This window comes from Piliocolobus tephrosceles, chromosome 17 (assembly GCF_002776525.5).
Source record: "Piliocolobus tephrosceles isolate RC106 chromosome 17, ASM277652v3, whole genome shotgun sequence".
In the NCBI taxonomy this organism is placed as follows: Eukaryota; Metazoa; Chordata; class Mammalia; order Primates; family Cercopithecidae; genus Piliocolobus; species Piliocolobus tephrosceles.
The window spans coordinates 73,895,956-73,907,567 of NC_045450.1; the positions used below are offsets into that span (position 1 = coordinate 73,895,956).

The window sequence follows — 11,612 nt, forward strand, 5'->3', positions numbered from 1 at the left end:
GTGTGGGAGGGCCTGGAGCCCCCCAGCCTGAGGACTGTGTCCCACGCCATGCTACCCATGGGGCTTGAGGGCCAAAGGCAGGGAACACCCTACACCACTCTGTTCTGTCCAGCCTTCCTCCCTTTCCTGTGAAATCCATGTACAAAACCACAGCTGCACACCTGTGTCAGTCTTGGTTCTACCAGAGAAACAGAGGCCATAGGAGACACATGCACAGATATGTATGCACGTGTAGATATGGATGTATTTAGATACTGACACAGCAAGAGATGGACTGCAAGAAATGGGCTCATGAGATGCTGAGGTCTGGCTGGGTAGGTCTAAGGTGCAGACCACAGGCCAGAGCTGATGCAGCCGTTTCCAGGTAGAGAAAATGCAGTTTTGCTCTCAAAGCCTTCACCTGAGTGGATAAAGCCAAACCACGTCACCCAGGATGATCTCCTTTATTTATTTATTTTTATTATTATTATTTTTGACTGAGTCTCACTCTGTCGCCCAGGCTGGAGTGCACTGGCGCAATCTCGGCTCACTGCAAGCTCCGCCTCCCGGGTTCTCGCCATTCTCCTGACTCAGCCTCCCGAGTAGCTGGGACTACAGGCACCCGCCACAGTGCCCGGCTAATTTTTTGTATTTTTAGTAGAGACGGGGTTTCACCGTGGTCTCGATCTCCTGACCTTGCGATCCACTCGCCTCGGCCTCCAAAAGTGCTGGGATTACAGGCGTGAGCTACCGCGCCCGGCCTAATCTCCTTTATTTAAAATCAAGTGACTGCAGGGGCTGGCGACATCCCCCCCAACGACCCTCACTGAAACCCCTGCAGAGCGTGTGCTTGGACCTCGGGCTTCTCCCCAACCACCACCACACACAACCAGCATTTTAATAATATTATTTGTGCCTTCTCGTCCTGCATAATTTGTTTTTTCAAGGTTAAAAATGGGCAGAAGGAAAGTACAGGCGCTCTGGACAGACCCAAGGAGTGGCTCCCCTGTGGCACCTACCCTCGGGTGCCCACACTTGCATTGGGTGAGTAACAGGCTGTGCTTTCTTCCCTCAGGCCTTGGACTATGAGAGCTGTGAACACTACGAGCTCAAAGTGTCGGTGCAGAATGAGGCCCCGTTGCAGGCGGCTGCCCCCAGGGCCGAGCGGGGCCAGGCCAAGGTCCGCGTGCATGTGCAGGACACCAACGAGCCCCCCGTGTTCCAGGAGAACCCACTTCGGACCAGCCTAGCAGAGGGGGCACCCGCAGGCACTCTGGTGGCCATCTTCTCTGCCTGGGACCCTGACACAGAGCAGCTGCAGAGGCTCAGGTGGGGCTCCCGAGGCACTGGGGGAGGCAGAGGAGGCTAACAGCCCCATTCCTGCTTCGGGTGCCCGTGACCCCTGCGCTCTGAGGGTCAGAGGGTGTAGGGGCCATTTGCTGGTGTGGGTTCCTGAAGGTCTGGAGGGTCTCGAGTCCCAAGCATCCCCGTGTGTGCATGTTGGGGTGAACTCACCCCCTAGGACAGGCCTGGCTCCAGCCTGTGCGTGCCACCGTCTGTCCCTGCCAGCCGTGTCCATCCCCGGAGGCCCCTGCTCCCAAGAGACTGGCCGTTCACATCTCATTTCACCCCAAGCCTGGCCCTGTGAATCCCTGTCTGTCCGTGGTGCCCAGGAAGGGCGAACACCGACTGGGGCTTAACTAGGTGCCACACCCTGTCTCAGGGCCCTGGACAGCTTGCCTGCCCTCCCTGAGCCTCAGTTTCCTCACCTCACAGGAGGTGCCGGTGACTGCAGCTCCCATCATATTCACATGGGTTGTGTGTACATGTGTATGTGCATACGTGTGTGCACATGTGTGGTACATACGTGTGGTGTATAGGTGGGGGAGGGTTGTGCAAAGTGTGAGGGAGTGTCTATGGGTATATATGTGCATGTGTGTGCGCTGTGCATATGCATGTATGTGTATGTGGTGTATACATGTGTGTGCATGCATGTGCATGTAAGAGTGTGTGTGCACACGTGTAGTGTGTGCATGTGTGCATGCATGTGGTAGGTGTGTGTGCCTGTGTGTGTGTGCAGTGCATGTCAGGCACCCATACCTGACCACACCTGTGGGGCCCTGGGATAAACTCAGATCCCGCTCTTCCCCTCCCCTGCATCAGCTACTCCAAGGACTACGACCCAGAAGACTGGTTGCAAGTGGACGCAGCCACTGGCCGGATCCAGACCCAGCGGGTGCTCAGCCCGGCGTCCCCCTTCCTCAAGGGCGGCTGGTACAGAGCCATTGTCCTGGCCCAGGATGATGGTGAGCGGAGCGGCTGGCTTGGGGCTCCCTGACCCGGCCTTGTCCCGGCTGAGCACCCCTGCCGGTGTCCAAGGGCTCTGCCCATTGCCGCCCAGGGGCTCAGAGCTGCACCCCTCTGAGCCGACTGGTGGGGCGGGCTGGGGTGTTGGGGCGGGGTCACCGAGCCACGGCCCCCTCGCCTGCAGCCTCCCAGCCCCGCACCGCCACCGGCACCCTGTCCATTGAGATCCTGGAGGTGAACGACCACGCACCCGTACTGGCCCTGCCGCCGCCGGGCAGCCTGTGCAGCGAACCGCACCAGGGCCCCGGCCTCCTCCTGGGCGCCACGGATGAGGACCTGCCTCCCCATGGGGCCCCCTTCCACTTCCAGCTGAGCCCCAGGCTCCCAGAGCTCGGCCGGAACTGGAGCCTCAGCCAGGTCAATGGTGCGCTCCCCCCACCGCCGCGCTCCCCCCACCGTCGCGCTCTCCGGATCCCACACTCCGGCCTGGGACCAGGGGCAGGAGGCGGAGGGGCGTGCAACCCCGTGGTCCTGCAACAGGGCCCCCCCGGCACCCGCCGCTCGTGCGGGGCGGGTTACTTATCGCACCCAGAGGACAGATGAGGGTGGGGGGAACCCAGGCCCAGGATCTCGGGACTCCCCACCCTGTCTCGGCGCGAGGAGGACAGGCGAGGTAGGGGCGGCCTCGGGAGGCTCTCGCTCACCACGGGCGCCCTCCGCAGTGAGCCATGCGCGCCTGCGGCCGCGAAACCAGGTCCCCGAAGGCCTGCACCGCCTCAGCCTGCTGCTCCGGGACTCGGGGCAGCCGCCCCAGCAGCGCGAGCAGCCGCTGAACGTGACCGTGTGCCGCTGCGGCCAGGACGGCGTCTGCCTGCCGGGGGCCGCCGCGCTGCTGGCGGGTGGCACAGGCCTCAGCCTGGGCGCACTGGTCATCGTGCTGGCCAGCGCCCTCCTGCTGCTGGGTGAGTGAGCGCCCACCTCCACCTGGACCCTCAGACCCTCGGACCCTCCCCAGGCCGCCCGCTGCTAACCAGCCACGCCCCAACCAGCCACGCCCCTTCCTCCCCGTTCGGTCTCCTCCCTAACCCCGCCCCCTCACTACAAGACACGCCCCTTTCTCCCCAGCCCCGCCTCCTCCCCAACACCACCCTCATTACCAGCCACGCCCCTTCCACTCAACCCCGCCCGGTCTTTGCCAGCCACGCCCCATCCCCCAAGCCGGCTCCTCCTTACCAGCCACTCCCCCTCCTCCACAAGCCCGCCCCCTCCTCCCCAACCCGGCTCCTCCATGCCAGACACGCCCTATCCCAAGCTCCGCCCTCAACCCCTCCCCCGGTTACCAGCCATGCCCCCTTTTGCCCCGCCCCCCCCTCCTCCCACCTCCCTCGCAGCCCGGTCCCTGAAGTCGCGTCCTGTTCCTGGCCCCAGCCTGCGTTCCTTCATTCCCCAGTGCTAGTCCTGCTCGTGGCACTCCGGGCACGGTTCCGGCAGCAGTCGCGGGGCAAGGGGCTGCTGCACGGCCCCCAGGACGACCTTCGAGACAATGTCCTCAACTACGATGAGCAGGGAGGCGGGGAGGAGGACCAGGTGAGGGGGCAGGCCTGGGTGGGGAGGGGTCCCCAAGGAACCCAGGTCGCGGGCCTTCATACAAGCTGGCCAGGAACCTCTACCTGAGACCTCCGCCAGAGCCACCCGAGGGATGCCTGGCTCTGTTCCATGTCCTCGCCCACAGGACGCCTACGACATCAGCCAGCTGCGTCACCCGACAGCGCTGAGCCTGCCTCTGGGGCTGCCGCCACTGCGCAGAGATGCCCCACAGAGCCGCCTGCACCCCCAGCCACCCCGAGCGCTGCCTACCAGCCCCCTGGACATTGCTGACTTCATCAGTGATGTAGGTGCTCCTGGGGACACCCCAGTCACACTGGCACACACACGTGCACACACATATGCACACTTACACACCTGCACATGCATGCACTTATGCGCCACCCAAGGACACCGCAGAGCAAGATGATGTGTGGGCGGGAGTGTGGAAGCCCCATTGCCACCATCGGAACTGGGCCCTCAGCTTCCACCCACCATGCCGGTCTTTGCCTGGATGGAGTGGCAGTGGCCACAGACCCATCCACTGCCCTGTGTCCACCGTGGAGTGGGTGGGGGAGCCCCAGGAGCACCCCCTGGGCTTTGGTGGCTCTCAGTGGAATCAAGGCCTCCATAGGAGCCCCTCTGGATGCCGTGTTAATGATTCCCTGCCGTCCACAGGGTGAACATGAACATGGGAAATCTGGGGTGGGGGTGCACAGGGAACCCTCCTCTGTATCCGTCTGCACCTGTAGCACCTGACTCAGAGACAGCCCTCAGCAAAGGTGTACACCCCCAGTTAGGAGGGTGCGTGTCCCCATGAGCTGAGAGGACAGACATGCAGACAGAGCCTCCAAAAGGCAGGCGGGCCGTCCTGCGGATGGAGGTGTCCGGGAGGTCCAGGCTCTGCCTTGAGTGGACAGGGGCCGCCGGGATGAGGAGACCAGGGTGGTGGGGAGCAACCCCTTCCCACCTTGCTGGGGCAGGGCAGAGCCCTGGGGGACGGGCTGGCCGCTGGCCTAATCCTGAGGAAGGGGCAGTCACAGCCCCCTCCTCAAGATCCTGCTGCTGTGCCCTCAGGACGCTTTGCCTCCCCTGAGACCTCCGCCCGGATATAGGCAGCTCCCCCTTCCTGAGCCTCTGCCTTGAGCTGACTTTGCCCTGGGCTGTGGCGGTGGCGGTGGCGGTGGGGCACCTGCTGGCCCCTCCGTGCATCCTGACCTCTCCGGGCCTCTTTGCAGGGTTTGGAGGCTGCAGATAGTGACCCCAGTGTGCCGCCTTACGACACAGCCCTCATCTATGACTACGAGGGTGATGGCTCGGTGGCGGGGACCCTGAGCTCCATCTTGTCCAGCCAGGGCGATGAGGACCAGGACTACGACTACCTCAGGGACTGGGGGCCCCGCTTCGCCCGGCTGGCAGATATGTACGGGCACCCATGAGGGTCGGAGCGAGGGGCCAGATGGGACCACCAGGCCAGGGAGGGTCTTTCTCCCAGGGCACCTCTACCCAGACACAGAGGCCGGACAGCCTGACCCTGGGGTGCAACTGGACACGCCACTCCCCGGCCGCGTGGCAGCGATGGCCCCTGCAGAGGCAGCCTGAGGTCACCGGGCCTGACCCCCATGGGCCTGGGGCAGCCTCCTTCCTGCAGGCGAGGGCCCAAGTCTGGGGGCAGAACCTGAGTGTGGATGGGGCAGCCAGAAGAGGACCCTTCCTGCCGGGGTGGGAAGAGTTTCTCTCCATTGGCCCCATGGGGGTCACCCCGCTAGTCCCACCTTTGCCTCCTACCAGTGGATCTCATCTTTGTATGAAAGACAGAAACCTCCTGGGTAAATCTGAATGAAAACCATGCTAGTCTCTCTCATGCGGAGCGGGAGCCCAGTGCCACACTGACCATGAAGGGGATGGGGCCAGTGAGGCCTGGCCTGGCAGGGACCTGAGAGCTGGGCCCCCATCCCACCCTGCTTGGCTGGGGCAGGGGGCGACCAGGGGCTGCCACTACCTGGACAGGGGCTATGGAGCAGCTGCTGACACCCTGGCTCCTCACTAGTGAGCCCAGAGGTGGGGAGCAGGCAGAGGTGAGGCCTCTCCAGGCCCCAGGTGTGGCCTGAGAGAAGAACCAGGGAACCAGTTCCATGGAAGCCTTTATCCTCCACACCTGCTGGGTGTGGCCAGGGAGGAGACCCAAGGCCTCCCAGTGCCTGGGGCCTGGCTGAGGACGCCTTCATGCTGTCCCCACGGCTCCACCTGCACTGAGACACGGGCTTCTGAGGCGAATGTGTTTCCCCTGGACCAGATGTCTGGGGTACTCAGTCATGCTCCAGGCCTTGACCTCAGTCCCATTCTGGCTCCCAGGGCCACCAGGCAGGACTAGCGCTGCTCGGGGGTGTGGCCGGCCCAGCAGGAGTCGGAGGGCGACAGCAGGGGCAGGTGGTCCTGGCGGGGGCAGCCCCGCAGGAGTGGGGACCGACGCAGGCGGTCGGCGTCCTGCAGTGACTGCGGCAGCCCCCGGCTTCGGCTCTCAGGCAGCAGCAGGACACACAGCAGGGCGAGGACAGCAAGGGAGGCGAAGACGACGTGTTGCAGAAAGAAGCCCCGTCGGCCGTGCAGGGCATCCAGGGGACCAGCTGCCTGGCCCAGGAACCCGGCCCCCAGCACCAGGCCCAGCCCGGCCCCCCTGTGGGAGAGAGTGTGTTGGGGGCAGCTGGTGGGGCAACGGATATGGGGACATGCATGTGACTCCAGAGTGAGCAGCAGGAAGGCCCGGCCTCCGCAGAGCCTAAGGTTTGCTGGCTGAGGATATTAATTTGAAAAATTGTTTTGGAAAAACCTCTTTCCCGTCCTGGAGCACTTTTTGCTCTGTTCATTATAAGACTGGAAAGTGACCGGGCGCGATGACTCACGCCTGTAATCCCATCACTTTGGGAGGCTGAGGCGGCTGGATCACGAGGTCAGGAGATCGAGACCATCCTGGCTATCATGGTGAAACCCTGTCTCTACTAAAAATACAAAAATTAGCTGCGCATGGTGGCGCGTGCCTGTAATCCCAGCTACTTGGGAGGCTGAGGCAGGAGAATCGCTTGGACCAGAGTTGGAGGTTGCAGTGAGCTGAGATCGTACAACTGCACTCCAGCCTGGCGACAAAGGGAGACTCCCTCTCAAAAACAAAAAAAACAAAAAAAAAAAAAAAAAAAAAGAAGATTGGAAAGTGATGGTTTCCCCTGGAATTCTGCCATTCCTGGAGGCTTCCTCATCTCTACGCCCACCCCGCACACCCCGCTTCAGGCCTGCATGGCCTTCCCTCCCCAGTTCCTGAGTCATCTGCCCAGAGCCTTCTGCAAGCAGTGGCCCCCGCCATCCAGGAGCAGGGCAGCGCTTCACCCCGAGTCCTTACTGGATGGAGGAATCACAGGCAGGAACCTGAGTGGGGTGTGGGGACAGGGCCTCCTGTCCACCTGGGCCCTCCTCCCCAGGGGGAGCCCTGGACCCTGCTGTGTGGCCGGGCAGCCCTGAAGCTCACCTGATCACCGTGGGGAAGACCTCAGCTGCAAAGAGGCTGCTGAGTGCGGACACAGCCTGGGAGGCCAGGAGCCCCAGGATAGAGAGGGACAGCATGGTCCAGCCCGGCAGATCTGAGGACAAAGGATAGGGGTTCCCAGCCTCTCCCCCAAGGCCTTCCACCCTGGCCACTCAGGGCCCCTCCCCAGAAGACCACACTGCTTGTCTGGCCACCCACTTCCCAGGCCTCCTTCTCCAGCCCCTCTGAGAAACCGGCAGGGGAACCTGTCCTCTGCAGCCTGATTCCAGCCTGGCTTGGATTCTAAGGATATTAGAATCCTGACCCCAAGTCACAGCCACACCAACCACCTCCACCCCAGCCTGCGCTCAGCTACTGCTCTGCTGTCCACTGTCTTCGCAATTTCGAGAACCGTCCTAAAATCTTGAATACTTTGGAAGCAAGGCCGGCATTTCATTTTGCACCCAGCTCCGCACACCACGTGGCCGGCCCTGAGTATATGGGTCCTCCCACGCCAGCCCATGGCCGGCCTCAGCCACCTGGAACTCTGGGAAGAGTTTTACCCAGCCTGGCCTCCCGACCTCTTGTGCCTGTGCTGCATTCTGTGGCTGGGGCAGGTGTTTTAGGCTCAGACAGGCTCCTTACTTTAGGCCAGTCACAAAAGATCCTTTTGGACTTTCCAAAAGGATCAGAGGAAAACAAACAGCAGCTGGCCTTGGGCTGCCGCCCCAGGCTGCTCACCTGTCAGCACTATGGCCCCCTGGTGGGGTAGACCCTCAGCCCAAACGCAATGGCCCCTGTATGGCCTGCAGGGTCCCCAAGCTCACACTGGGCCCCGGCGAGGAGCAGCAGGGATGCCAGGCCTGTGGCCATGGTGCCCAGCAGCAGGACGGGGCGGCGTCCACAGCGATCTGCAGTCAGGAGCAGGAAGACCAAGGCTGCCGCCTCCAGGCCGGCCTCCAGGAAGTAGGGCAGGTAGAAGGTCGGCACCTGAGGTGCCAGGCTGCGGTGGAAGCTGGCTCTGATGCCTTCACCAACCAGCCTGGGAGAGAGGGCAAAGCTATGGGCCCAGCCAGAGCTGGGGACTCTGGGGACCACACACCCACCCCTCAGGGGAATGTGCAGGACCCCAGCCCTTCCTCAACTCACGAGCTGAAGCCCAAGATAAGTCCATTTCTCCAGGTGACTTGGGTGCGCAGGAGCCCCAGTGGGGATTGGTACTGGGGCTGGGGGCTCCCCGCAGACAGCATGGCCAGCTCTGTAGTCACAGAGACATGAGGGGAGGGGGGTGAGGAGCAGTGCCTCTCCAAAGCCCTCCTCCAGTACCCGAATCTCCCTCCTCCCTGGCAGGCGCCTGACCTGTAACCAGGGAGTTCTCCTCCAAGGAACTGTCCTCGGGGTCCACGCCGCTGGCTTCTGCAAAGTGCCATAGGATCTTCCTGGCTCGAGCTACCTGACCCGTGGCCAGCAGCCAGCAGGGAGACTCGGGGAACAGGGCCGGGAACCTGCAGGGTTGGTGAGGATGCCCGCGGCTCCCTCCACCTCCTCCTGGAAGGAGAGGCAGAGGCCAGGGCCCCCATCCTACCCCCAGGCTCAGGGCAGGACATCACTGTGGTTCTCTGTGACCCTGTGACCCAGCCACTTACCTGGTGTGGGAGGGAAACTACACACTCAGCCCCCATGGGGGCTGCTGTCCCAGCTCCCACCACACTTACCCCCAAAAGAGTAGCAAGAGTCCACTCATCAGGGCTCCCAGCCCCTGCAGAAGACGCCAGTCCTGCACAAGCGCAGCCAGGCCGGGCAGCAGCAGGGTGCCTGCCACCGAGAAAAGGCCAGCCCCCACAGAGAAGGCCAGGCGGTGCGGAGGGTCACACAACTCCAGGCCTGGGCAGACACAGACAGGCTGAGGTGGAGGCCTCGGCGGGGAATGGAACAGTTCCGTCGGGAACTGCAGTGACCATCGGTGACCTGCCCAAGGGGGACTCACTGCTCCCTGTCCCTGCAGCTTGGGGCGCTCAGCGAGGGAGCCTCAGAGGCCTGCGGGCCACCCACGGCCCCTCCCCCAGTGACAGCAGCCCCCATGGTACTCACGAGCCAGGTACAGGGCAAGGAGGGCCCCTGCCAATGTCCCCCCGTGGAGTAGGCGCAGGACCAGCAGGGTAGGGAAGCTGGCAGCCAGGGCCTCACTGGCCCCCAGGCCTGTGGCCAGCACCAGGGAGGCCACAAAAACTGTCCGGCGGCCAAACCTGGTGGGCAGTGGGGGACATGCTTGGATAGCGTCAGGATAACCCAGGGTCCAACCTTCATCCTGGCAGCACCAGGTCTAGCTGAACCCTGAGAGCGGGCGGAGGGGAGGGCTGCTGGGCAGCAGGAAAAGAGAAGGGGCCTCACCGGTCACAGCCTGCTCCCAGGACGACACAGCCCAGCAGCCAGCCCAGGAGGTGGCTCACCTGCTCCAGCGGAACCTTCCAGCTGTCTCCACACACGAGGTTCCACTGTGGGGAACAGCAGCCACGTGGAGGCCAGCTCAGGACCCTCCCCTGTCTCCTCGCCGGGGACAGGTGCAAGGAGTCCCCGAATGGCTACCGGAAGGGGCCCTCCATGTCCTGCTCCATCCCTCCGTGGAGAGAAGGGGAACTGAGGCATGAGAGGACAAGGGGCTTGGTCCAGGTCACACAGCAGCCTCTCTGGACTCTGGCACTCCCTGCAAAGGGGTCGGGGGGATCTGCCCACCCTAAGTTTTCTGCTTGCCCCTAGATAGGGCCTCCCCCACTTCTGCTCTCCCCCCCACGTGGGGCTGGATCTTTTTTTTTTTTTTTTTTTTTTTTGACGGAGTCTCGCTCTGTGACTGTCGCCCGGGCTGGAGGGCAGTGGCCGGATCTCAGCTCACTGCAAGCTCCGCCTCCCGGGTTCGCGCCATTCTCCTGCCTCAGCCTCCCGAGTAGCTGGGACTACAGGCGCCCGCCACCTCGCCAGGCTAATTTTTTGTATTTTTTTTAGTAGAGACGGGGTTTCACCATGTTAGCCAGGATGGTCTCGATCTCCTGACCTCGTGATCCGCCCGTCTCGGCCTCCCAAAGTGCTGGGATTACAGGCTTGAGCCACCGCGCCCGGCCGTGGGGCTGGATCTTATCCGACCTGTTTCCACCTCCCATTCCGAGGGACCCAAGGGACGGCCACGGTGGCATCATAGACACAGCCCCCATCCCAGACGGGCAAGGGCCATGACACAGGCCTAAGAAATGAGCCCCAGCACCTGCGCTGGTGCCCACGCCTTCCCTGCCCTGCCCATTTCAAGAGGGACTCAGGCAGCCGCTGGAGAGCTGTGCTCAGCTGCAATTCCTGGCGAGGCCCTTGACCTTGACCTGAGCTCTGCGCCTCCCCCACCCCTTCCAGTTCCTGGATCTTCTTGCCAAGCTTAATCTACTGCTGGGGGCCGTGCTACACCCGAGATTTTACTTTCAAACCTGACGTTTTGTGAAAGCCGATGGGGCATTCCTGGATCCAGGAGCCAAACAGGAGGGCAGGCGGGAGGTGGGAGTGAGCGGGGTGGAGAGAGAAGCCCGGCGGGTTCCAGGGCCCCAGGCAGCCCTTGCGGAGATGTGGCAACCCCGTCCCAGTTTCCACAATGGGGCCAATCCTCCCAGGGTGGGGGGTGGGGGCCGCAGGGTAAAGGCTGCCGCAGGGGTGGGCAGGTCTCAGCCCCAGCGTGGAAAGGGATGAAAGGGGCCTGGAGGTCCCTGCCGCCCGCCTCCCCATCTCTTCCCACGCAGACCGTCAAGGTTTCCCTTCAGGCAATGCTGCCTCCAGCCCAGCCTCCGCGCCCCTCGCCGATGGGAAGCCCGCCTTTCCTAGTCTGTGCTGACCACGTCAGTCCCTCCGAGCAGAGACTCTGCCTTGGCAAGCCAGCCCAAAGCCACGGTCTGCTCCAGACGCTGGTGGTCGTGAGGCAGATTCCAGGCCCTGCTCCTCCACCGGCGCGGGCCGCCCTCGCCTTCAGCTCCAGTCCCCCTGAGCCCCAGGCCGCCCCGCGCCTGGCAGCCCCCAGGCCCAGATTCAGCCCCCTCCCGGCCCCTGGGAGCAGCCTCTCCGCGGGCCTGGCCCGTGCGCGCGCGTCTGCGGCACCGTCGGACCAGGGCCGCCCCGGAGCGGGGAGCCCAGGAGGACGGCCGGGGGACCGGGGTCAGAGGCGCCAGGGAGGATGGAGAAAGGACACCCAGGGCCT

At 63.3% G+C, this 11,612-nt stretch overlaps 2 protein-coding genes across 2 annotated transcripts in view; one reads left to right on the top strand and one right to left on the bottom strand.

Moving 5' to 3' along the window:
• CDH15 (cadherin 15) overlaps positions 1–5,737 on the top strand; it is a 21,652-nt gene extending 15,915 nt beyond the window's left edge. The window contains exons 8-14 of the mRNA XM_023229007.1: positions 1,055–1,308; positions 2,143–2,285; positions 2,471–2,710; positions 3,009–3,248; positions 3,737–3,873; positions 4,019–4,177; positions 5,109–5,737. Of these exons, the coding sequence (XP_023084775.1) occupies positions 1,055–1,308; positions 2,143–2,285; positions 2,471–2,710; positions 3,009–3,248; positions 3,737–3,873; positions 4,019–4,177; positions 5,109–5,309 (1,374 nt within the window). The 3' untranslated portion in view covers positions 5,310–5,737. The remainder of the gene's footprint in view (positions 1–1,054; positions 1,309–2,142; positions 2,286–2,470; positions 2,711–3,008; positions 3,249–3,736; positions 3,874–4,018; positions 4,178–5,108) is intronic.
• A 264-nt stretch (positions 5,738–6,001) lies between these two features.
• On the bottom strand, positions 6,002–11,146 carry SLC22A31 (solute carrier family 22 member 31). Its single transcript, XM_031934408.1, has 9 exons — positions 10,855–11,146; positions 9,838–9,882; positions 9,479–9,633; positions 9,103–9,271; positions 8,747–8,892; positions 8,537–8,645; positions 8,215–8,429; positions 7,391–7,502; positions 6,002–6,547 (listed from the first exon to the last, which is right to left on the bottom strand). The coding sequence occupies exons 1-9, from the start codon at positions 10,881–10,883 to the stop codon at positions 6,241–6,243; spliced, it is 1,287 nt and encodes a 428-aa protein (XP_031790268.1). The 5' UTR covers positions 10,884–11,146; the 3' UTR covers positions 6,002–6,240.
• Positions 11,147–11,612: the final 466 nt, after the last annotated feature.